The 25,839-nt window shown below is 34.6% G+C and overlaps 4 protein-coding genes across 4 annotated transcripts; 2 read left to right on the top strand and 2 right to left on the bottom strand.

Annotated features, from left to right (window-relative positions):
- Positions 1 to 8,816: 8,816 nt before the first annotated feature.
- On the bottom strand, positions 8,817 to 10,671 carry LOC107865769. Its single transcript, XM_047394064.1, has 3 exons — positions 10,531 to 10,671; positions 9,871 to 10,394; positions 8,817 to 9,486 (listed from the first exon to the last, which is right to left on the bottom strand). Exons 2-3 carry the CDS (start codon positions 10,368 to 10,370, stop codon positions 9,234 to 9,236), a joined length of 753 nt encoding a protein of 250 aa, XP_047250020.1. The 5' UTR covers positions 10,371 to 10,394; positions 10,531 to 10,671; the 3' UTR covers positions 8,817 to 9,233.
- Positions 10,515 to 11,054, bottom strand: LOC124897220 (ankyrin repeat-containing protein BDA1-like). Its single transcript, XM_047409934.1, has one exon. The coding sequence runs from the start codon at positions 11,052 to 11,054 to the stop codon at positions 10,515 to 10,517; it is 540 nt and encodes a 179-aa protein (XP_047265890.1).
- A 355-nt stretch (positions 11,055 to 11,409) lies between these two features.
- On the top strand, positions 11,410 to 13,505 carry LOC107868475 (ankyrin repeat-containing protein BDA1). The gene is made up of 2 exons (XM_016715176.2): positions 11,410 to 12,189; positions 12,602 to 13,505. The coding sequence occupies exons 1-2, from the start codon at positions 11,623 to 11,625 to the stop codon at positions 12,809 to 12,811; spliced, it is 777 nt and encodes a 258-aa protein (XP_016570662.1). The 5' UTR covers positions 11,410 to 11,622; the 3' UTR covers positions 12,812 to 13,505.
- A 3,526-nt stretch (positions 13,506 to 17,031) lies between these two features.
- LOC107868465 (ATP-dependent Clp protease proteolytic subunit-related protein 4, chloroplastic) lies at positions 17,032 to 25,322 on the top strand. Its single transcript, XM_016715166.2, has 8 exons — positions 17,032 to 17,613; positions 20,368 to 20,571; positions 21,236 to 21,291; positions 22,971 to 23,097; positions 23,284 to 23,361; positions 24,654 to 24,767; positions 24,855 to 24,970; positions 25,044 to 25,322. Exons 1-7 carry the CDS (start codon positions 17,230 to 17,232, stop codon positions 24,924 to 24,926), a joined length of 1,035 nt encoding a protein of 344 aa, XP_016570652.1. The 5' UTR covers positions 17,032 to 17,229; the 3' UTR covers positions 24,927 to 24,970; positions 25,044 to 25,322.
- The last annotated feature ends 517 nt before the right edge of the window (positions 25,323 to 25,839 follow it).

Genomic DNA, 25,839 nt, shown 5'->3' with positions numbered 1-25,839 from the left:
TATCCAATTTGTCTATCGGAGCAAAAAGTTATGGTCGATCTACTTCAGCCTATCAAAAGTAAATTTTTGGGTCAACTTCAAACGATCATAACTCCTCGTACACAATAATCTGGGTGAGATACTATATATCAACGAAAAGATATAAGAGTCCTCTTTCTAATGAAATTATTTTCATCCAATTTGGATATCGGAGTAAAACGTTATGGTTGATCTACTTCAGACTATCAAAACAGTCCACCAAATGACAGATTCAAGAATTATTTAATTTTTAAGGGCGTTTTGGTCATCCCCCTCACCCAAAATCCGTTCAAACCCTATATTAAAGCCAATTAGAAGCATTATATGTTATATTTCATCAAATTTCCTCAAAAAGAAAACCCTAAGCTCCTACATCCAACTTCAAGAACCTCCAAAGTTCACCATTAATTCTGCAAATTTATTCAAGATTCCAAGTTCCTAGTTCAAGAACTCTAAGAACCATCATTCAAAGGCACGATTAACATCTCAAAAATGAGTATTGATCTAAAGTTCACCATTCAAGGTATGTGGGATTTTTCAACAAGAACTCTCTTTCGTTCTTGTGCCCAAAAGTAATTTTCTTTACAAAGACATGATTTTTATTTGAATTTTTACGAATTTGAAGCATGAACCCATATCTTATGATGATTATTATGAAATCTTGATGTTTATGATTTTGAAAGATGAACTTACATATGTGGAGATATAAAGCATGAATCTTGAACGATATTTATCATGATTTTGATATTTGGGTCGTGAATCCCCATTGAAAGTTGTGTTTTTTTTAGAAAGTGTGTGTTATAAGCACGTTGATGTTGAATATTTGAGATATTTTGAATGATTTGACCTTTTGGTCTTAATGGAGTTGTTTTGAACTCGAGTGTGAAAGAAATCCACAACGTAGTTGATTTTGATAAATGGGAAACATGATGGCTCCTGATGTATATTTATATATTACTGAAATTGTTTTGTTGTGGATTGTCTTTGAAATGATCTGAGCTAAGTCCGGGAGAAATCTTTAGCATCGAGTGGGAGGTATAAAGCGACCTTACTTCTCTAGAACTACGTGCCCCCGTAGGAGTGAGCCTAAGGCTGATTTATATAGTGATCACTAGTTTGTGTGGATTTGATATCGATAGTCCTACTCCGATGGAAAGGATAGGACGGCTCTCCCTAACGTGGGTTGTATGTTGGACTCCATGTAGCTCACATGGTTTATGTCGGTTATAGGATCTCCCAGTGTGTGTGTGTTTCCTTGTGTCTATGGTGAATAGTGAAGTGATTTGAAAGTGGAATTGTGAAAGTTATTCTTTCGAAAGATTTAAATGATATTTACATTATGAGAATTGATATTCTTGATGAACTGAAAGTGATTGACAAATTATATAATGACTCACATGTGTTATTGTACTTATTTCATCCTCTCATGATTATGATGATTTTCTTCGGGCTATGTGAGTCTTTCATACATCCTACATATTTTTTATAAATATTTATGATGATGATGTTTATACAACTGCATACACCCCCATATACTCGGTTCCTTTCCATGGTACTGACCCACATCTTCGGATGTGGGCTGCATTTTATCGAAATGTAGGTTCAGGTGCTCAGTTCTAGGTTCGACAGTGATTCTTCGGGCACGCTGTTCTACATCCTCTGTTGTGGTGAGTCCTCATGTTCCGTGGACGTGATGTCTGATGTTGGTTTCACGAAATTGTTTACATTTGATAACTGAGTATGAGTCAGTTGGGGCATGTCTCAATGGCTCGCTGGTTTTATTGATTTTCTTAGAGGCTTGTCAGACTAGTATAGATGTTGGGAGCTGACTAATAAGTCGTATTTTGTTATCTTTATGAAATTCTTTTATTCTTGGATGATGATTACTCTGTTGATATTTGAGGGTTATTTATGGAAACCCCGTTGATTTGTGTTGAACTGAATGAAAATGGCTCAAAGGGTTAGCTTGGGACTACTCGTAGCCTCAAGCACTATGTGACGCTCTGGGACCCATTTTTCGGGGTGTTAAATAGGATAACTAATTTCAAGATAATTTATTTGTCAATCAAACGACCCCTAAATGGCAGTCCGGTGAATCAAAAGCTCTTGCTACATGTGTGCTTTAGAAAAGGCTAAACCTCAAGAGTCTGTTATTATATACACCCTTACTTGTGTTTTGCTAAAGGCTAGTTTCATGACTTGAAAACGCAAACTCCTGATCGCATGACAACAATTTTACAAATTAAATCAAAGGCTCATGGATATAATTAATGTTTGATTTAAAACATAAGGAGTATATTTAGGGGTCGCTTGGTATCCCAATCCATGATATACCTCATGAGATTATTTTATTTCATCATTTTTATATAAATGGTGGGATAGGATACTCGTGAAACTAGGTTACCTCACACCAAATATGAGATAAAGTTATCATAAATTTTATCCCAAGTTTATAATCTTTATTTCACATACCAAACGACGCCTTATAATTAAGTTATTATAGAAGTGTTGAGTAGTGTTTATTACTTCCTCCATTTTTCTTTTCTTTTCTTTTCTATATAATAGAAACATTGGTTTCAACATGGCACCTTAAAGGCATTGATAAAATGTTTAAGGATATAATGGTCTTTTTGTAAAATTAACTTGCTTATCATAGTTATCTTTAATGCTTTACTTTTTGAACCTTAGCAACACATCTAAAGAAAAAGCTCAACCACTTTTATTTAATTACAACCATGACCTTAAATAAAAGTTCACCCTTTTCTATTTAATTACAACGATACTAAAGTTCTATTGAATATGGTGGAGCTCATACTTATTAAAATGTATAATTAAATATTTCATATACTTTTTTATTTTACTCTCTTAGAAGTAAATAATTTTTTCTCTATATTTCGCATTTAAATTTTTGTTACTCCATAATTTTAATATATCACCCCTAATTAATTATTATAAGTCATTTATATATTAAAAAATTAATAATATTTAATTAAAATATAAAATAGACATTTATAACATGCCTCTTTAACCTTAATTTTACTATATCACGTCTAGTTAATTACTATAGGTTATTTATATATTGAAAAATAAAAATATATAATTCGTGATTTTACTATATCACCCCTAATTAGTTATTATAAGTCATTTAGGTATTAAAAAATTAATAATATTTAATTAAAAAAGATAAAATAAATATTTATGACATATCTGCTTCAGCTGCTTCAAACGTGATTTTACTATATCATCCCTAATTAATTACTATAAGTCATTTAGGTATTAAAAGATTAATAATATTTAATTAAAAATAAAATAGACATTTATGACATGTCTGCTTCAACTACTTCAACCATGGTTTTACTAAATACCATCCTAATTAATTATTATTAGTCATTTAGGTATTAAAAAATTAATAATATTTAATAAAAAAGTAAGATAGATATAAAAATGATAAATTAACTCTTGAAGTTTAGAATTAACTTGGCGTTTTATATGAGGTCCACTTAATTTTTTTACGAATTTTTTTTTATAGTAATTTTGCTATGTCACTTCTAATTATTTGTTGTAAGTCATTTAAGACATTTATGCTTCGCAACTTCAATCGTGATTTTACTATATCACCCCTAATTAATTATTATGATCATCTAAGTATTGTGTCACTTAATTGAAATAGAAAAAATATTATAAATTATAATAATTAAAAATTAAAGTTATTTAATAAATATAATTGGCTATCGACGATATGAAACTCTGGAAAGGGAGAGTAACATATATTATTCAAAAATTACATAAAAAGTATTATAAATTACAATAGTTAACAACTTAAGATATCTAGAAATAATTTAATTTGCCATATTTTTAAAAAAATATGTAAAAAATACTATAAATCACAATAATTAACAACTTAAAAAAATCTAAAATATAAAATATTTGATTGACTCTCGAAATTATATTAGTGTCACTTAAACTGGAATAGAAGAAAAGTATTATAAATCACAATAATTAAAAACTAAAATTATTTTAAAAATATAATTAACTATTAATGCCACAAAAGTTTGGACAAGAAAAGTAATGTATATTATTTGAAAATTACATAAAAAATATTATAAATTACAATAGTTAACAACTTAAATTATCTAAATACATATTAAAAGTATGATTGATTATCTAAATTCTATTTGTGTCAGATAAATTGAAACAAAAAATAACATATATTGAATCCATGCTAGATCCTGGATGAATCTTAGAATATATATGCAATTTTTTAAAAATTTTATTTAAATATATAAAAATTAAAAAGATAAGTTCTAATACAACACATTAAACAGTGTATAACAAATAATGTTAGCATAAATAATGTCAGTATTACCAATACAAACATTATTAGTGCAAATATTACTAATACATTCTATTTAAAATTATTTTTATATACTCTAACAAACGACTCCTACATTTCAATAGAAGGAACATATACAAAAACAAAGTTCGATAAAACATTTACAAAAGTATATTTTATCGTGTTTCAAAGTCAAATAACTTAAATTAAAATGAAAGATGGTAACTTGTAGGTTTTTTTTTTATAATTTCCAAAACCCTTAAAATTTAAATTTTAAATATTAATTTAATTTAACTTCAAAGAAAAAATTGATAAATAAAAGAAAAAGGAAAATAAAAACAAAGAATATTTATGTCGGCTTAGTAGGGGAATATAATTCAATTTTGAGTTATTAATTGCAAATCACATGTGATGTAATATGCAATTACTAGATAACCCTTTATTATTTTCAACAATTATTCTCTATTTTATTCAACAGGTATCAAGTCGTATGTATCGTTTTTTATTCCATATTTTATACTTAACATAGCAAATCTTAATCATAAGATTAAAGATCTAAACTTCAAAATGTATCAAATTTTATTATTTATATGAGTAAGTTATACATAATTATCTTGTGAGATAATTTGGCTCATTGAAAAATACCATTAAGTAGTTAATATGTTTTTATTTATTTTATAATTAATAATTGAAATTGACATCAATTTAACTTATTGTATATAATCAAAATATCTTAATATTGGGCCCGTGCTGATACGGCCATGCTTCTTTAGTCAAAGGAATGACTTAATTTCTTTTTTAGTTTGTTTTTAAAAGAATGACACTTGACTTTTTTTACATTACTTTAATTTCAACTTTTCATGTGATATATTTAAGATCATAATATTAAAGAACATCTTAATATATTTGATATAACTTTAATTTAAGACTACGAAATTAAAAAGACTTTTTTATTTTATTTAAACTCCATATCAAGTGGAGAGAAACCCATTTTTTTAAAAGGAGGAAGTAGTATAATAATCTTTTTATTATCACACCACATTAACTATTCACTATTAATGTTCTTTTCCATTATGTTCGGCATGGCTGCTTTAATATTGCATTTTCTTTCTATACTTAATTTTATTGAGCGTTATTCGAATCGAATATCTATTTAAAATAATATTTTTGTCTTTACAAGATAAGAGTAAAGTTGTGTATACATCATTTTCTCTAAATTTCATTTATGAGAATTACATTGGGTATATTATTGTTGTTGAAGATTAGTTATTCAATTTGTAGTTTGTACGTTTTTGAAGCCATCTATAGCTAAATAAAATTTGAAAGTAAGTTTTGTCATTTATTACTCTCTCCGTTTCAAAAAAGAATGAGCTACTTTTTTTTCGATATAATTTAATTTAAACTTTTCACGTGACATGTTTAAGATCATAAGATTAAATGACATTTTGGTACATTTGGTGCAACTTTAGTTTATAGCTACAAGATTTAAATTTTTTTTTTATTTTCTTAACTTTGTGTCTAATCAAAATAGATCATTCTTTTGTAAACGAAAGAAGTATTAATTTAAAAAAATAGTTTAAAATTCAATAAAATTATGGATCTCTTTTATTAACCTATCTTATCATGTTAATCAACAATTATACTTATGTAGGCATGTCAATCTAACATGAATCCACTAGCAATGTATGTTATTTTTCTCTAATTAGCACTCTTACTATCATAAATAAACATACATAAACCACTTGCAAACTAACCCATCTAAGTTACTCCATTAAGGATACATTTCATTTACCAAATTTGGACCACACAATGCTATTTGTTCAACAAAAGTTTGGGAAAAGAAGGTAAGGTTTGAGATATGGTAGGCCAGTTGCAGATTTAGCCCAACTCTACACATTGGTCTAAACTAGATTGCATGTCAGACTTTTCTAATTGTCCTATTGGCTTTTTGCCTTTTCTTCAAGCTCAAAGCCATTTTGAATAATTCGGTTGGAGTGAGGTATAAGGAATAAGTAGTATTGAAGATTATTTTATTCCATGTTTGGTTGGAGGTATTAGTTAATATTAAGATAACTTATCCCGCCATTTATATCATAGTGATGGAATAAGTTTTTTCATATGAATGGTGGGATAAGTTATCTCAAATAATTTTGGGATAATTAATTCAGAAATTAATTATCCCGGGATAATTATTTTCCAACCAAACAACAAGAGTCATTTGGTACGAAAGATAAAGAAATAATTAGTTTTAAAATTAGTTTTAGAATAAGTTTATTTCATATTTGATTGGGATAAATCGCGGGATAACTTGTTCTCCAATCAAATGATCACTCGGTGGGGTAAACTTTTAAATACATTTGGTGTGAATATATGAAGGTCATATTAAGTGAAATGCTGCCACCTATAACTATAATTAGGTATTTACAAGTACAATTGAAAAATGAAGCCACCAAATCAAATCAAATACAACAACAACAAACTCAGTGTATTCCCACAAAGTAGGATTTGGGGAAGGTAAGATGTACGCAATCTATACCGCTACCTCCAAAGAAGTAGAGAGGTTGTTTCCGATAGACCCTCGGCTCAAGATAAAGAATAGTAAACAAGGGAATGTATGACATAACAGAAAAGACGTAAGAAATAATAAAATATAAATAAGAGAAATACGAAATACGAGCGATAAGGTAACACGAAATAAGAAAATAGGAACTAAGAAATTATGAATGGGGCACCCACCTCGAAGTAACAAATGCTCACAAACCGGCTACACAAGATTCCTCCTGACGGCTTGCTACAACCCATACCCTCCCGCTATCCTTCTACCCTTATCCGCGACCTCCACACCTTCCTATCTAAGGTCATGTCTTCAGTAAGCTGCAGCTGCTCCATGTCATGTCTAATCACCCCCCAGTATTTTTTCGGCCTACCTTTACTCCTCCTGAAGCCATCCAACGCAAGCCTCTCACACTTACGAACTGGTGCATCCGCGTCCCTCCTTATCACATGTCCAAACTATCTCAGCCTTTCTTCCTGCATCTTGTCCTCCACCGAAGCCACTCCCATCTTCTCCTGGATAATCTTATTCCTAACCCCGTCCCCTCAAATAAGCCCACACATCCAACGCAACATCCTCATTTCCATCACCTTTAATTTTTGGATGTGGGAGTGCTTAACTGGCCACCACTCCACTCAATACAACATGGCCGGACGGACTACCACCACTCTATAGAATTTGCCTTTAAGTTTAAGGAGCACAAACTTATCACACAACACTCCCGAAGCGAGCCTCCACTTTATCCAACCTGCTCCAATACGGTTAGCGACATCCCCATCAATCTCACTATTCCCCTAAATCATAGACCCAATATACTTAATATACCCCTCTTACAAACATTCTGGGAGTCCAACCTCACCACCACATCGTCCTCCTGCCCTAAGTCACTAAACTTGCATTTCAAATACTCCGTCTTGGACCTACTCAACCCGAACCCCTTAAACTCAAGGATTTGCCTCCAAACCTCCAATTTATCATTCACGCCTCATCGATCAGCACTACATCACCCTAAAATAACAGATAGAAGCATAATATTTGACTTGTGGTAGTAATCAAATTGACTTGTGGTTTATTTGATTTGATATTGAAAAAAAGAAGCATAATATTTGATTTGGTACTAATCAAGAAAAGTCATACAGAATTCAAATCATATTGCCTATAATATATACTGTATCATCTTTCTTAAAAAGTTTTAATGCATAAATTTTAATTTTTTAAAGAAAATTTATCATTTTCCTTTCTTGAAATGGGTCGTAGGTCTAGTAACATTGTAGCAGTACTATTAACTCAAAAAGTCTCTAACCATTACGTAGATAGTTAAGCTGTTAAATAAGAACATGAAGAATATTATAAATGGAAAAAATGTGCAAGGATTATGAAGATTAGCAATCTTTCTTACATAATCTTTCCTACTCAATGTGTTAGTAATCTTTCCTACTCAATGTGTTCGGTACGTAGAAAAATGTTTTTTTTAAAATTAGTGGATTCATATTTATTTTTTAAATTCATTACGGTAAATATAAAATATCACCTTAATATATTTATATATAATCTGGACAAATAGTATGAGGAGTGAGGTGGGGGACTATAGACGTGGGGGGGGGGGGTGAAGCTGAGGTCTTTCGGAGGATGGAGAAGACACAATTAATTTGGAAAGTAACTTATTTTTCTTACTTCAACTAAAACATTTTTCTCATTTTAAAGAAACTTATTTTTCTAGAAAACAACAACAACAATTCAGTATATTCCCACACAGTGAGGTCTGGGAAGGGTGAAATGTACGCAGTCCATACCGCTACCTTCGAAGAAATAGAGAGGCTGTTTCCGATAGACCCCTAGCTCAAGAGAGAGAATAGTATAGCAGGATCGTAATGTAACTCGAAACAGGATGTATATCACAACAGAAATAAATGATAAAATAATAACAGTAAATATCAAAGAAATATAAAATAAGTAAAGTACAAGCACTACAAAATAAGAAATAGGAAAATGGATACTCTCCTAGTAGTAAACAATATACTCACAGACCTAAGAGGACTACCACCCCACACTCTCCTAACACCTAGCCACAACCCACACACTCACACTAGCCTTCAATCCTAATCCGCAACCTTCACACCTTTCTGTCTAGGGTAATGTCCTCAGTAAGCTGCAGTTGCTCCTGTCATGCCTAGAAAAAATGATCAAAAATTTTGACCAACGAAACATGACAAGATTTTTTTGTTTCATTTAGTTCGCAGAAAGAGCAATTTATTGGACTAAATACTGTATACCCGCCAAGAGGCACAGTACATGGTCTTCGAGAAAAAGTTTGATCTAGTGAAGTTATTAATTGAACCCAGCCTTTGCATACTTGCTAAGCAGTACAACTTTTCGCTGCAATTTAAGACGATCATAGCCAAGTAACCATCTTAAACCAGGCACATACTCCATTGATCCTAAAAACCTTGCATATATTATCAGCATGGAAGACGAAATCACAGCATATGCACCAATTTTTCCTGCTGGGAATATGGCTAACAAAGAGATCATGTAGCTTGACATCATGAAAACCAATGACAATTGAAGCGGTAGGTTGTACCTGTTGGGTCCGAAATAACAGGACGTTATGCACAGGTTAATAACAATAACTAAGACGACAATGAAAACTATATGAATGAAACAAAATATTGCTTTGATGTACTAATTGACCAACATATGGAAAACTACTATAGCAGAAAATATTAAAACTATAGAAAGAATAATATTCCCCTAAGCATAACTCTCTAAACAGACATTATGTTTGAATAGAAGGAATCTTTTATTTATAGAAGTTCAAAACTTCTCTACCAAAAGAAATGATAGATATAGAAAGTCTTTTTTCCCATAAGAAAACCTTTTCCGCCAAAGAAAACTTTGTGAGAGAAAGCATACATAATGGTAGAATCTAAATAAGGTAGGAAATTCGGGGCAACGTTAACAATACCTGCTTTTTTGGACAAAGAATAAGATCAATCCCACTGAAATTACAAAGCATATTGTGTTTGTATACATGATGGGGTTGAAGTATCTCTTCGGCAAAACCACCGTCCCTGGACGATCCTTGCCACCACGGGTGGTGGTTGTAGTGATGTTTAGTGGGGGAGATAGGCTGTCATCCCCTTGTGTTACACCGCCAGGAGGATTGAGCACGGCTTGATAGGTGGCTGTTGCAATGAGTATAGCTACTACTAGCAGGGCATTTCTCACATCATTTGACAACCTTTTCCTGAGATTAACGTCATATTTGACGAATTTTTCGCTGATTGTCTCTCTTGATCCTAGGAAATCTGCCAAAACAATATCGTTTTCAAGCGAAGAAGCAGTCGACGCACCAGAAGAGAGTAAAACTCTCTTCATATCTCTCCTATGTTCGGCTGGAGTAAGTCTCATGGCTATGTCAAGAGCTGTTGATTCTTCCGATTTCTTTTCGTTTATATTCTTCATGCTCTTGATTAACAACTTAACTATCTGCATAATGGTTAAAACTATTAGCATTGGACCAAGAGGTCACGGGTTAAATTCGTGGAAACAGTCTCTTGCAGAAATTTGAACCTTTTCCTACTTAAATTTTTTTTTTTTTTTTTTTTTTTAAAAAATCACGAACCTGGAGTTGATTTGTGGACACAGCAGTATGCAGAACAGTATTCCCTTTTTCAACTTAAGAATCTCTCTATTGTTTGTCCTTTGGATCCATCCCAGTAAAACTATGACACTATTTAACTTGCTGGATTTGACAGCAACATGCAAAGCAGTCTCACCGCGAAGTGTCAAGTCCTTGATTGATGCAGGGCAAGAATATAGAAATTCCCCTAAAAGATAGACATTTTCTGTTTCTGATACATAATGAATGAGTTGAGGATCATGCTTGATGAGTCGCTTCGCGATCTCAACATGTTCTTTTCGTAGATCTAAGTGCAAAGGGCTTAAACCATCAGAGTTCGGCTTTCTACCAAATGAAGGCTTTAAGCTTAGGATTTCAATACTAAGTTGAGGCTTTCCAGCTGATGCAGTTATATGTAATGGAGTATCAACAAATGGGATTTGATCGATTCTTTCAAGGTCCGGATTTAGTGAATAGAAACGATCAATATCTCCTGCTTCACAAACATCCACCAATCTTTGATCCATGCCCCGATTTATTAACCGATAAAATGAAGTACTAGTAACTTTAATTGTAGCCTAGTGGAACAAAAGTTGAAGCAAAATAGAGTGCAAATAATGAGGAATGCTCCCTACTTCTTCCAATGGAAATTTAACCATTAAAAAAAGGCAAGTTCCCGCGTCTGATGATGAAAGCATGCAGGTTTATTCATTTGTCCAGCCTATTTCTTGACAGTGTCTTATTTCATATAATTATTTTGCTAATCAAGATTATCTTGATGACATCAGAACAGGAAACTAAAGATAAACTTCCTATTATTTTCAAGGCTATGTCAAGAAATCTAAGTGTAGAGTGGGTGGTATTAGTTTAATTAACCAACTTTGGCTTTGGTTGCATGGTCCATTTCGCGGAAATGCCTGCAGAAGACTAATGAAATAGTCATAATATTTTAGGGATAATATGCACATCTACCAAAATAGAAATAGAATAAGATAACAAATGTAAGAAATTGTCAAGGGGACAGTGTCCCTTAACCATATGAAAATATATTAAAGGGTCTATTTTGAAGGGTTAATTACAACAAGTTAAGTTCCAATGGAGGCGGTCGAGAACCTGATGGAGGATGCTCGAGTGGGTAATATTGATGCTTTGTATGAGCTTCTACGTTCAACGCCATTTATACTGGAGAGCTTTGAACATGTACAGTTTATGGATACACTTCTCCATATAGCAGCCTCCGAAGGGTGTACACACTTTGCTATTGAAATAATAAGCTTAAAGCCTTCGTACACCGATGGATTAAGCCCCCTGGACTTGGCTTTGCGCAATGGACACAGAGAGACTGTGTCAAGGATGGTTCAAGTTAACCCCGAGCTCATCCGAGTGAAAGGAAAAAGAAGAATAACACCTTTGCATTATGTAGCTCAAACAGATGATGTAGATCTTTTGGTTGAATTTTTACTAGCTTACCCTGCATCTATTGAGGACTTGACCATTTGCGATGACACTGCAGTTCATATTGCTGTGAAAAATAGGAAGGAAAAATCATTCAACGTCCTCTTGGGATGGCTTCAGCGGACTGACTATTCGGATTTACTGGACTGGAAGGATGAGGCTGGGAATACAGTTCTGCATGTTGCAGCTTCTACAAACCAACCCCAGGCATGCTTTCTTGATATATATCCCTTGCCTTTTTTTTTCCTGGTTGAAACTTAATATCAGTAAGCGGGTGTAGAGTACCACTGTGTACCACTACTCATGACAACACATTCAAAATTAGTACCCCGCCTGGACCTATGCTGATGTTCAACCATGGTGGTTCTGGTAATCTTGGCCACCGCTGAAATTGGGGCCAAGACTCGCGAGATCATCACGGATGAACCACCAAATGTTGTTTGACTTTTAGAGGATCATCTTAAAATTAACTGAAAATTCAATATCAAACATGGATGTTCGTAACCATTTACTAGTCTAACATTTGGAGTTAAAATGACTATGTTTAATCGTTAATAAATTCTGCTGTTGACTTTAAAGGAACAGGAGTTTGTAATACTAAGAATGGATATTTGTACAGGTTGTAAGAAGATTGATAAAGAGAGTTTACACACTTAATGAAGTTAACACAGAAGGGTTGACAGCATTCGATGTTGTCCTAAGGCTGCCAATTGAGTCAAGCAGAGAAATTAAGAAAGTTTTGCACAAGGCAGGAGTATGCAGAGCATCATTACTGCCCTCGGTCTATAGCAAGGCGCAATTTCTCAGTTCAAAAGAATACATATCTTAGAAGGTAGTGAAGCTCCACGCGTTTCTCTATATTGGTTTACCAGAAGACATGCGCAACGTGCTTCTAGTGGTTGCAGTGCTAATTGCCACAACTTCTTACCAAGCTGTATTGAGTCCCCAGGAGGATTTTATTTCAGTAATAATGATGATGGAAAGTTACAACTTTCTTTAAGCAATGGACAAGTACAAATGCCCCTGAGCTATTTCATATCAATGTTTTCAATTTTGGGGGATACTTATAAAACCAGTTTAATGAGTGCAGGTTGCGCTATATGTATCATTTCTTCGCTTTTCTTATTCTTCCTGATAATAATGACAAAGCTGTGGGTGGATGCGCCAGGATCGCTGCTTCTTGATTGTTTCACACACCGAAAAACTGGTTCTGATCGAATGCAGTATCGCTTGGTGGCTAAGAAGTATTCATTACAAGTTGGTCATAAGTGTAAAGGGATCCATTATAATGATAACATTGGGATTTTGCACAACCTTGCATTTAGAGAATGATGTACCTAAGATCATGGCTTTTCCAACAAGAAGGATCTTCTTTCTTCTGTATTTTCAAACTCACATAATAAACATGATTCGATCAAGAAAAACATGAACCTGCATCATGTTGGGTATGCAATGAAAAGTCTCACAGTGATAGCTGAAAAAATTGTTAAGCTACATTCATATAAGGTTTGACCTTTTGTGTATATACTCAGTCTTCACCAAGCCTTGTTGGATTTTTTCTCTGATAAAGTGCTAGTCAATCTCTCTGTGTTTTGTTCTCTTATGAAATATAGGATTGGTTGCCATTTGCATTGCAGCTCTACTGTCTGTATACACTGTTACTGGTAGTTTACCTTTGAATCCCCCCTCTTTAAGCATGCCTAGTAACCAAACAAATTCTGCCACAGTAGAAGCTAGGCTTCTATACTCTAATTCAGCTGAGCTGCTAGATATAGTAGATTGTTTCTTTGACTTCAAAGACACCATAGAATCTCCAATTTTTACTAGAAAACCTGTTACAGACTTTCTTGAGTGTGCACATGTTGCCCAGTCTGCATCACAGTATGCTGAGATTGTATTCTGAGGTTTAATGGACAACAAAACTCCAAGTCCTGGCTGCATTTTCAGATATCTTACTATTTTTTAAGTTGTTTCCATGTGAGATCTATTTGGTTATTGTAGCTATTGAATCAGAGTTTGCACAGAGTAGGCTATGTCTGGTCTTGTGACAGTCAAATATAGTAACTTTCCAATGAGTTTCTGATAAGATCCCTGATCCTCAAGTAGTGCATCATCAGTAGTTGCCTTGTCTAAGACATGATCATCATACTCTTTAGTAGTAAGTTTTAGGTTGCAGTCCATAGGAGTAGTGGCTGGTCTTGAAGCTGATAGACCAAGCTCAGATAGTAACTCCATTGTGTATTTTCTCTGATGCATGAGAATACCTTGATCTGATCTGGAAAATTCTATACCCAAAAAATATTTCAATTCTCTCAAATCTTTCATCTTGAAAGACAGTTGAAGTGCCTTCTTTGTTTCTTCTATCAGCTGAAGATTATCTCCTGTTATCAATATGTCATCAACATAAATAAGTACTATAGTTATTCCTTTCTCAGTATTCTTGATGGACAAGGAGTGATCAAACTTTCTCTGCTTGAACTCAACCCTTATCAACGTTTTTGTTAGCTTGGCATTCCACTGCCTTGGTGCTTGTTTAAGACCATATAAAGATTTGATGAGTCTGCATACCTTGTTCTCCCCCTGGCTCACAAATCCCTGAGGTAAGGTTATGTAGATTTGATCTGTAAGATCACCTTGTAAGAAGGCATTATATACATCCATTTGATGTATATGCCAGTGCCTTGATGCATCCATGGAAAGAATGGATCTCACTGTCACCATCTTCACTACAGGAGAGAACGTTTCCTGATAATCTATCCCCTCCTTCTGACAGTATCCTTTAGCAACTAGTCTAGCTTTTAGCCTTTCAACCTCTCGATTTGCCTTGTATTTGATCTTATATATCCCACCTGTATCCAATTGGCTTCTTTCCTGGGGATCGTCCAGGGACGATGTTTTTGCCGAAGAGATACTTCAACCCCATCATGTATACAAACACAATATGCTTTGTAATTTCAGTGGGATTGATCTTATTCTTGGTCCAAACAAGCAGGTATTGTTAACGTTGCCCCAAATTTCCTACCTTATTTAGATTCTACCATTATATATGCTTTCTCTCACAAAGTTTTCTTTGACGGAAAAGGTTTTCTTATGGGAAAAAAGACTTTCTATATCTATCATTTCTTTTGGTAGAGAAGTTTTGAACTTCTATAAATAAAAGATTCCTTCTATTCCTACATAAACATAATGTCTGTTTAGAGAGTTATGCTTAGGGGAATATTATTCTCTCTATAGTTTTAATATTTTCTGCTATAGTAGTTTTCCATATGTTGGTCAATTAGTACATCAAAGCAATATTTTGTTTCATTCATATAGTTTTCATTGTCGTCTTAGTTATTGTTATTAACCTGTGCATGACGTCCTGTTATTTCGGACCCAACAGGTACAGCCTACCGCTTCAATTGTCATTGGTTTTCATGATGTCAAGCTACATGATCTCTTTGTTAGCCATATTCCCAGCAGGAAAAATTGGTGCATATGCTGTGATTTCGTCTTCCATGCTGATAATATATGCAAGGTTTTTAGGATCAATGGAGTATGTGCCTGGTTTAAGATGGTTACTTGGCTATGATCGTCTTAAATTGCAGCGAAAAGTTGTACTGCTTAGCAAGTATGCAAAGGCTGGGTTCAATTAATAACTTCACTAGATCAAACTTTTTCTCGAAGACCATGTACTGTGCCTCTTGGCGGGTATACAGTATTTAGTCCAATAAATTGCTCTTTCTGCGAACTAAATGAAACAAAAAAATCTTGTCATGTTTCGTTGGTCAAAAGGTTACAGAATCACACTTAGTTGGAACAGTTCCAACAATGTAACTAATTAACCAACCTCTAATCCACCGACTAACCAACTATACTAACTCTATATATACCCTTGTATACTCATGTAATGATCAATAATGAATATACTAATCACTTAGCTAATATACTGTTTCTCTCACCCATCTTCTTCCTCTATTAATTCTTTATCATTTACTACTGTCAATTGCTCAGTTCTTGAGCTTCTCTGTAGTAGTTCTTAGCTATTGTTTTCAATCTATTGCATCAATGCTTGATTGCTACATATATCCATCATTTCTTCTTCTTCCTGATCATAATGCGAAAGATGTGGATGGATGCGCCAGGAACGATGCTTCTTGATTGTTTCACACACCGGGAAACTGTTTCTGATCGAATGCAGTATCGCTTGGTGACTAAGAAGTATTCATCACAAGTTGGTCATAAGTGTAAAGGGATCCATTGTAATGATAACATTGGGATTTTGCACAACCTTGCATTCAGAGAATGATGTACTTAAGATCATCATGGCTTTTCCAACAAGAAGGATCTTGTTTCTTCTGTATTTTCAAACTCACACAACAAACATGGTTTGATAAGCAAAACACGAACATGCATCATGTTGGGGGTGCAAACAAAAGTCTCACATTGATAGCTGAAAAGACTGTTAAGCTACTTTCATATAAGATTTAACCTTTTGGAAAGACCGTGCGGACTTGGTCAAAAACATTTAGCCCAACATATCATCATCTTAACATGTTTTTGAAGTCATGCATAAAATGCTAAAATCTAGTAATTCATTTTCATTCAATATTCTATCAAATTTACTGATTAAAAGGAAGAACAGTTGAGGAATAAACAACAGGTGACAATTCTCTAATATATTTGCCATAGTATAATATATTAGCTTATTAAGCATATAGATTGACTAATTAACTTGTATTTTCACACACCCAACTGCTTAAATTAAAAATAGCTAGTGGATCTCTATCACACAGCTTTATGTCCAATAGTAGACAAAAACTCCTGGATGCGAACCTACAAGATGGCATATATTCAATAATTTTTTAACACATATATAAGGTTTCAGCTAAAATTACGGGGTTCGATCGAACCTATAGCCGGCACTTTAACTTCGCCCCCGAATCAGTCTGTGATGGTTAATATATGCAAACATAACTAAAAACACATAATTTCCATAAAAACCTAAAATCACATTGCTCCTGCCGTCACTAGATTAAGTAGTCATTAATTGAAGCGATTTTTTAAAATATATAGATATCTAACCACGTATTAAAGTGGATTGTATTTGTATATATAATCTCTAATTCGTATATTTCACTATTAAATTAAAAAAATTATAGCTACGCTTTGTAATCGTGCAAACTTTATCACTGCCTTATACAAACTTCAGCTATGGCGCATTATTTCTTATCTAAATGTTAGTTATTTCTAAAATTTTAATAGTGAATGGATCGGCCCGTCAACGGTGATCTAAATCTAAATACGGGTCGGGTCAATCCAAGTCTGCCCCAATTCAAACCCCACTCTCTAATCCAATCCTTCAGTCTTCACTCTTTCACTTTCAAACGCAAAATGGAAGCTGTAACTATTGCTTCCCAATTCTCGCCGGCGACGGCAATACGGCGGTCGTCTCCGGCGACTTGCCGTTCATCAGCTCCCAAACGTACTGTCGCCTTTTCGCCTTCTCCTAAATCTTCTATATCGACCAGCTTTATCTCCCCATTCGTCGGCAGTAGTGTAAACTCCGACTTCTCGGGTCAGAGAATCCGACCCGATTACCTTCGCGGTTCTTCCTCTAGCTCTCCTCCTAAACGTGCTGTTGTCACTATGGTAAATTACCTATTTTTGGCTTCCAATTTGTTCTGTGTTGTTTTTGCTTGAAACTCAAATTAGTGGTTTAGGTATAGATAATTATGTTTATTTAATCTGAATAATTAGGAAGATACTTAAAGATGATAACTTTTAAAATGATATGTTTGCTTTGGGGGGGAAGGGAGCCTTGGAGTACTGGTAAAGTTGCTACCAATGTGACCAGGCGGTCACGACTTCAAGTCTTGGAAGCAGCCTCTGGCAGAAACGTAGGGTAAGGCTGCATAGAATGAACCCTTGTGGTTCGGTCCTTCGGACCTGCACATGGCGGGAGCTTTAGTGTACCACGCTGCCTTTTTTATGTTTTCTTAGGGGGAAGCTCTACTGTGATGATATCCATGGTTCTTGTAGTGGAACTTATATGTTAGTAGAAATTATTTATGTTGCTTTGACTCTCCAAAAATATTGCCGCGCCAGTGTAGGATTCTCCAAAAATACACTATGTTTGAAGTATCCGACTCGCACCCATCGATATTTTTGAAGAGTCCGAGCAACATAGAGTAGGACGTCGGTAACACACATTAGTTAATGCTACATAGTAAGGAGGGTTTGAGTGCTGTTATGCTATCATAATGCTGGAATTACACTATGTAATTTTATGATAATATAGAAATAGAAGAATAGACACATTTTGGAGATTGTTATTCAAAATTTGTTCACTAAGTAGTGTGGATATTCAAGTGAATTGAGGATAATGTTGAATAGTTTTTCCATACTGTGATTCCGGACCATGAAGACCAGGGTTCAAATACCAACAGAGATCCCTCTCCCCACACTCCAAAAACCTCCAATCCAAAAAAAAGATGCACGTGGTTTCTTCCAATCTACCTAAGTCTTAGTGGGTAGAGTTACTTGGTATTTATGTTGTTGTGCTGGTGGGAGGTAGCATGTACACTGTTGAATAGTCGAGGTGAGCACTAGTTGACACGGCACCAACGATAGGAAAAATAAGAAGAAAAATATAGTAACTTATAATTTGTCATAGTATTCCAAGAAGGTTTTGTAAAGTGGATTTTGATAATGTGTAGAAATATCAAAAGAGTCCACCATTTTAAGACATCCAAGAGGTAAACTAACATTGTAAGAACGTGGTAACTGGTAAACTAAGATAACTTCGCTACACGTATACAAGTTAAAATCTTTTTGCATATGTCAAGCATCCATAAAATGAACTAGTGGACTACCAAACTGAAATCGTCTTACTGGATGACTAGAGTTATGCCTCTTTTTGTCTTCTGTTTTTTTTCCTTGGAAATATATAAAATGGTTTTGTTTGAATAATTGAATTTAGATGCTAAACCGCTCAAATGAAAATGTGAACACCCAAGAATGTGTCAAAGAGTTTATGGGTTATGGAGAGGGAGTTTAGTAGTTTAAATTAAATCGGTTGTACTTGTCCATATATTAAAGAAAGAAGTTAATAGTAAGTGCTTTCTTTTGAGTGATTTGGACTCTTGGATATCATGGATGAATGGTTAAGCTCCAAAGCTATATTTTTCCATGGGTCTATCGGAAACACCCCTCTACTTCATCTGAGGTAGTGGTATGGACTGCATACACTTTACCTTCCCCAGACCCCACTTTGTGGGAATACACTGGGGATGTGGTTGTTGTTGTTTGTCCATATGGATTCAAGCATGGGATGCACTTTAGATAAAGAAGGGATAATCAGAAGTCATTGTAAATCAGGTTTAGAATATGATAGGCAATGGGAGTTCCCATTGTCTGGGATTTAAACATTTAGAAAACATCCAGTTGTTGTGTGACTACTCTTCCAACTGGTAACTGTTATTGGCAAACTAAACTCCAACCTTTGCAGTTATGGTTGAGCAGCTTTATCTAACTTTAGGCTGTTCATTGATAAAAATGGTCAGGAAACATGGACCAAATGGTCATACAGGAAGTATCAAGCTTGCTTTATGCAGCTGGTATTAATAGATCTTTCCAATCACAAGAGACCGCTGCGGAGTGTTGTTCCTAATGGCATATTCTTGGAATGCTAAGATGGACAACAATATAGGTGCTTTAGTGATAGGGAGGGACATCATTTCAATTGTAAAAGCCAGATGTTTAAAAGTCTATATGTGGAGTAAGAAAAAAATTATTGTTTCTGATTAGACTCACTGTTCCATTTATGCAGTTCTATAGAAGGACAGTCTCTTTTTAATTGTAAATTTTCAGTACCTTCTTGGTTATTATTTAATAAAATTCCCTTTTTCATCCATAAATAATGAAAAAAATAATAATATTAACATGGTCAGGCCTAGTCCATTTGATCACGAAGAGTTTTATTTTGGGCTGCTTTAGAGTTTTAAGTAGCTGTATGACCTGAATAAAAGACCTAACTGAACAGTTTGATGATAGCAGACATGCAAGAGAAAAACAGATAGGACTGGGACAAAGAAGAATAGAACGTGGAACAGTTTTATGTGACTGCCTTTGTTTATTTAAGAATTCTCTTCAAACTGGTATGATGTGTTGGAAAAATGATCCGTAGTTCATTGGGTTATATGTTTCTTACCCATGGGAAATCTGTTAGACGGAAAGTCTGGTGAAATAGGAGAAAAAGGCTTATTTACGTTAACTGCTGATGATACTCTCAATTGACTTGAAGAGTTATCCTCATTAATGTGATTGAATTTTGAATGAAAAGTAGTATTGGTATTTTCTACTCTGACTTTAATGCTCTAACCATGCCCACATTATTGGTGACAGGTTATTCCTTTCGTAAAAGGAACCGCATGGGAGCAACCTCCTCCGGATTTAGCATCTTACTTGTATAAGAATCGAATTGTTTACTTGGGCATGTCTCTAGTTCCATCAGTGACGGAACTGATACTAGCTGAATTTCTTTACCTTCAATATGAGGATGAGGAAAAGCCAATCTATCTTTATATAAATTCTACTGGGACAACCAAGGTCAAAACTGGTTACTTTCTTTTTATATGTCTTGTATTTTTTATCATCTCATGCCCTTGATTTCCTGGTAAAATGTTCAGCTGGTGGTATTGGAATTTTCGCGTCACTAATTTTCTAATCACTTCTTTTTCTAACTAGGTAGCTTTATAAAAGATGATGAAGTTTGGTCTAAAATGTATCATATGAAGAATAGTTTTCCTTTCATTTAATAGATTCTTCTCTGAGGTTTTTCTGTAGGTGTTGCTTGCTAGAGGATAAATTCGAACAGGTTAAAATTTGTTACTACAGGCACTGCGCTTGGTCTATGTTATGGTCATGTTAGAAAGTAGAAACAACTAAGACCCTTTTGTTTTACCAATTTGACTCATATATTCTTCCAATTTGAAGGAGGTTGACTACTTGAGTAGGACACTGACAATTCATTTGAAAGCCACTATTGATGCATTTCTAATTTCATAAGTGCAACTATATGGGCAGTTCTATGAAAGTAAATTGCAATATCCTTCATTTCAGTGGAAGCACATTTTGAGATCCTAAACATTTTAGCTGTTGTAAGCTCAGTTTGTCTCAACTAGCCCTAGTTTGAACCTTGTTTACATTTGATTACATATAATGCAAACATGCTTTTATCATACTTACTTCTAGATAATTTTCTATTCCACAGGATGGTGAAAAGTTGGGTTATGAGACAGAGGCGTTTGCTATATATGATGTTATGAGGTTACATATCGCTTCTCTATCCATTTTCTCATTCGAGTCATATTTTTTTTTTGGTTTCCCATCCGGTGTCCGGTACCCACATTGGAGTCCGACTAATCCGGATTCGCGCCGCGTATGGCCCCATTCGGGGGAAAGCGCTCCCAACAGAGTTTTCTCCATGCCCAGGGTCGAACCCTTGACCTTTGGTTAAGGATGGAGCAGCCCCATCCGCTGCACCACAACCCATGTTGGTCATTCGAGTCATATTTGAAGACATCTTTTAGTGTTGTTTCTTGTTTTATTTCGCTAATTTGTTTTTCTGGTAGTGATTCTATGATAAAAGACCTGAATGATATGATTATTGTGTAGATAGGCTTTTGGTTCTTCAACAGGATAGATTGGAATGGATCCTTGAAGTTTCTCCGGTTGTTATTTTGGATTCTTCAGTCATTCCAATATCTTTACCAGGAAATGTAAAAGTGTTTCGACCTTGATAAGCCTCTCTCAAGTTATAAGTTGATGTGATGAGGGACGACCTTGATATAGTTGTCCCAATATCTGTTTTTTTGTTCAGAAGGATCTTCAGTCAGAAGTATATTGGGACATGGGAATGGAGCCATAGTGCCCGCTTTCTTTCCATATTCTAGTGGTTCTTATAAATTACATGGCAAGACGTACCTAGAGACCGCACTGTTAAGTTATTTTGGCAGCTGAATTTGTAGGATTAGAAACTGGATAATCTATTCAAGTAAAGAGGAGTGCGACATATTTTAGCTTACCAAAATTTGGATATTCAGAATAAGAGGGTGGATGGTGTAATTTAAGGGCTGTAGTATTTTACCAGTGTATTGTAATACAAATGTAGGTTGCCAATTGAAATGAGCAATTGCCTGCCTTTGTTTCCTATTTTTCCTCTTTCACAATTCACAAGACGTTTGAGTGTTCCTTTCTTGCATCAAAATGTAACCTTCGACTCTTCTTTTCTTACTAAACCATTTGTTATCCGTGTTATAATTTATAGCCATTATTGAAATCTTTTTATTCATCTAAGGTTTGTATTATGGATCTAAAATGAATGAATAAAGTTGTCCGCGTTGTAACAGTTAAGTTTCTTAGATGAGGTGGTTCACACAGTTTGAGCCTCCTCACCCATCAAAATAATATTCACTTGCTTAACCTATGTAAAAGAACCATGCTGTATGTGAGGGGGAACACCAGACTAAAACAAATTAAGTGTCCAATCTCTAACGTATGAAGCTTATAGATGCACTGGTGCCCACCTAAGTTGCTCGGACTCTTCAAAAATGTCTACGGGTGCGTGTCGGATCCTCAAAAAATAATCCTCCAAAAATAGTGTATTTTTGAAGGGTCCGACGTGGGTGCGGCAACATTTTTGGAGAGTCCGAGCAACTTAGGTGCCCACAATTCAACATCATGTATAGATGTTTATTAGCAGTTTAATAAGTATTATTGTGTAAAAACTAAAGCAGGCTTTTTAATTACAATAATGGTTGACACAAAAACTTATTTATGTAGATTATTTATAGGTGTTCTCAGAGTCGGCATCAATACTTTCTGAAATTTCTGCTCTCATGCCTTTGTTTCCGCTAGACTTGAGGAACTTAATGGTAGAATTGTTCTTCTGGAAGTCCTTGTTTCTTTTAGCAATCCGCAAGAGACATCTATACTTTTTGCTGCAGATATGTCAAGCCACCTATATTTACTCTCTGTGTTGGGAATGCATGGGGAGAAGCTGCCTTGCTTTTGGCAGCTGGTGCAAAAGGAAATCGTGCTGCATTGCCCTCATCTACAATTATGATTAAGCAGGTCATTTGGAGGCCTTTTGTTTTTCTGTCTTCCTTTCTCCCTGTTTACTTCCATTTCTTGTTTATATCACCTAAAATATTCTCTGTAACCTGTCCCTGAGTTCCTCTAAAAATTGCAATCTTACAAATATATATGAACACGAAAGATATTAAAGATGAAATTGCTAATGCCTATATATCTTTGCAGCCAATTGCTCAGTTTCAGGGTCAAGCGACAGATGTTGAGCTCATGCGGAAAGAAGTAAAGAATGTCAAAGCAGAATTGGTAATCCTTAAAATTTCTGTTAAGCTTACTGCTTGCTTACTGTGACAAAATTTCAAGGGCAACTTTGCCACTAGGGATGGCAATTGGGGCCCCATTTATGTTGTTTTTCATTTCTTCTCTTCGTTTTTCACTTTGCAAAATGGAGTTTTTGTTTGCGTCTTTTGATATATTTTGATCTTGCACCAAATGAAAGTAGTAGGAAACTGATAGACAATGGCCATGTTCCTTTCAAAGGATTGATAACTAATTATTGTATACAATAAATAGGCCAAAATTCCTGATGGTCCAAAATCAAAACCAAATACAATATTTGTTTTTCATAAATATTGTCCAAACATATTAAAATAATGAAAACTAAAACCAAATGGTCTTAAGAGTTCATAGTAAGATATAACACTGACTTATTGTATAGTGACTTATATTTTAGCTACTCATTTCTATAAATGGCATGACATATTGTTCCAAAGCTCTCTCCATTTCATTTTACTTGGCATTTATGCTAAAAATAATTTTTCCTGCTTACTTATCCATTTTAACAAATCAAGAGAAATTCTTTATTTTCTTTCAATGCTACCTTTATCATTAGATAACCACATAAACTAAAAATACTCAAAACTTAATTTTTCAAAGCATAATTTTTAGTTTAATTTAGTACCTAATGAATAATTTTTTTAAGGGGAGCGCCAAGTTAATATGGCCAAATCAAATGAAATGAAGGGTGCAAAAAGAAGTCTTGAGATTCAAACATTTTCCTGGACGCACCATATCACCTTGAATTAATAGTACAACAACAACAACAAACCCAGTGTATTCCCACATCGTGAGGTCTGGGGAGGGTAAGATGTACGCAGTCCATACCTCTACCTCTAAAGAAGTAGAAAGGCTGTTTCCGATAGACCCCCGGCTCGAGACACGGAATACTACACAAATACATAGTAAAGCATGGAACTTGAATTAATAGTAGTGTCATTTTTTAGGATGAGGAAAAGTGTAATGCAATGAATGCTGCAATCAAAATCACGCGACAAAGAAGATCTTGAATCCATCGAGTGTGATGCCAAACTTGATCCAAACTGTTCTTGACTTTGCAATTAAAATACCAGCCCTATTAACAGCCCTGCTCTGTCCCGTCGCGGCCCATTTAAGTCTTCCCCTGCCTTGCCCCATTGCTATCCCTATTTACCACTTTTAAAGATATTCATTTTCTGCCTTGTGATACACATTTCTGAAGGATAAAAAATGAGCACTATATTGATTAGCCTAGTTGCTAACTTTACACATTTACTTTTAAGGTGAAATTATATGCAAAGCATATTGGAAAATCACCTGAGCAGATTGAAGAAGACATAAGACGTCCAAAGTACTTTAGTCCTACTGAAGCACTAGAATATGGAATTATTGATAAGGTATCTCCATGAAGTAACTATCAATTTTTCAACTTGTTTCTTGATATGAAAGGACCTGCAGTCACATTGTAACTTAAATGTCTAAAGGTTCTATACAATGAGAGGGGAAGAGAAGATAGAGGAGTTTTATCTGATCTGAAGAAGGCCCAGCTTATCTGAAAGGAGTCAGAAGTCCCATCAGCCATGAAACCACAGGGATTGAGGTAAGGTTCTCTTAACTAGTGGTAGTTTTACATTGCAAAGTAAGCAATCTCAAACATAAAAAATCATTTCTAGGTCCAGGGTGGCGTTTGACATCTACCTTTCACCGGCAATTCATCAACAAGGCTATTCCTCATAATGGACGCTCCCTTTAATCTACAATTATTAGAGCTCACCAACTGGGACAGCTATTGTACTTCTTTTATACAGATCTTAGTCACTTAGATTCTGCATTCTGTGTTAGCTCAACAGAGTAGCCTATGGAATGCATGTAAAGTTTGGAACTACGCAGAATGTTTAATTAGATGTTCCAACATTTCAATATAATATTCCAATTGCATGTCTTTTCACCAATTTGATAAGTGGAGACCTTAGAAAGGTGAAACAATTAGACCCAATATCTGTTTGTTGAATGATGAAGCATCAACTACTTAATTTAGTTCATTCATCTTTCTTTGTAACAATGACTAGCAATGGTTTTGTTGGTGAAGAACTCTGGACCTTTCCATCACTCCATGAAGTTCACATCCTCAATCAGACAGATGTTCGCATCATCTCCACCACTATACTAAATGCTGATGATTCCCATAATTATTTTAACTGAATGACAATATTCTAGAACTGAAATGTCTAGTTCTTTTCGTGGGCGCCCCACCATTTCAATAATTGTCTCTTTTCTGGTGCAAAAGTTTGGGAAGAGAGACATCTGGAAAGAAGGGAGTTGCTAGTTTAACTTGGTGGGGATGTTATGCCTTACAACTTGAGCTTCATGATTACAACTTTTCTCTCTTGACTTTTTCCAGTTTAAGCTTCTAAAGTCCTTACAGCTGACCCCCTCTCCATTTATCCTAAAAAGACAAGTGTATGAAGT

This window comes from Capsicum annuum, chromosome 1 (genome assembly GCF_002878395.1).
Source record: "Capsicum annuum cultivar UCD-10X-F1 chromosome 1, UCD10Xv1.1, whole genome shotgun sequence".
NCBI lineage: Eukaryota > Viridiplantae > Streptophyta > Magnoliopsida > Solanales > Solanaceae > Capsicum > Capsicum annuum.
Note: the sequence above shows the minus strand (reverse complement) of the source record. Positions and strands in the feature narration are given on the sequence as shown.

Coding starts and splice junctions, on each gene's coding strand:
- LOC107865769 (XM_047394064.1), bottom strand. CDS start 10,370: ATGAAGAATATAAACGAAAAGAAATCGGAAGAATCAACAGCTCTTGAC. Junction 9,487..9,870: donor TTCTTTGTCCAAAAAAGCAG/GTATTGTTAACG, acceptor CGGACCCAACAG/GTACAACCTACCGCTTCAAT.
- LOC124897220 (XM_047409934.1), bottom strand. CDS start 11,054: ATGGATCAAAGATTGGTGGATGTTTGTGAAGCAGGAGATATTGATCGT.
- LOC107868475 (XM_016715176.2), top strand. CDS start 11,623: ATGGAGGCGGTCGAGAACCTGATGGAGGATGCTCGAGTGGGTAATATT. Junction 12,190..12,601: donor CTTCTACAAACCAACCCCAG/GCATGCTTTCTT, acceptor ATATTTGTACAG/GTTGTAAGAAGATTGATAAA.
- LOC107868465 (XM_016715166.2), top strand. CDS start 17,230: ATGGATCGGCCCGTCAACGGTGATCTAAATCTAAATACGGGTCGGGTC. Junction 21,292..22,970: donor GCTATATATGATGTTATGAG/GTTACATATCGC, acceptor TTTTTGCTGCAG/ATATGTCAAGCCACCTATAT. Junction 23,098..23,283: donor CTACAATTATGATTAAGCAG/GTCATTTGGAGG, acceptor ATATCTTTGCAG/CCAATTGCTCAGTTTCAGGG.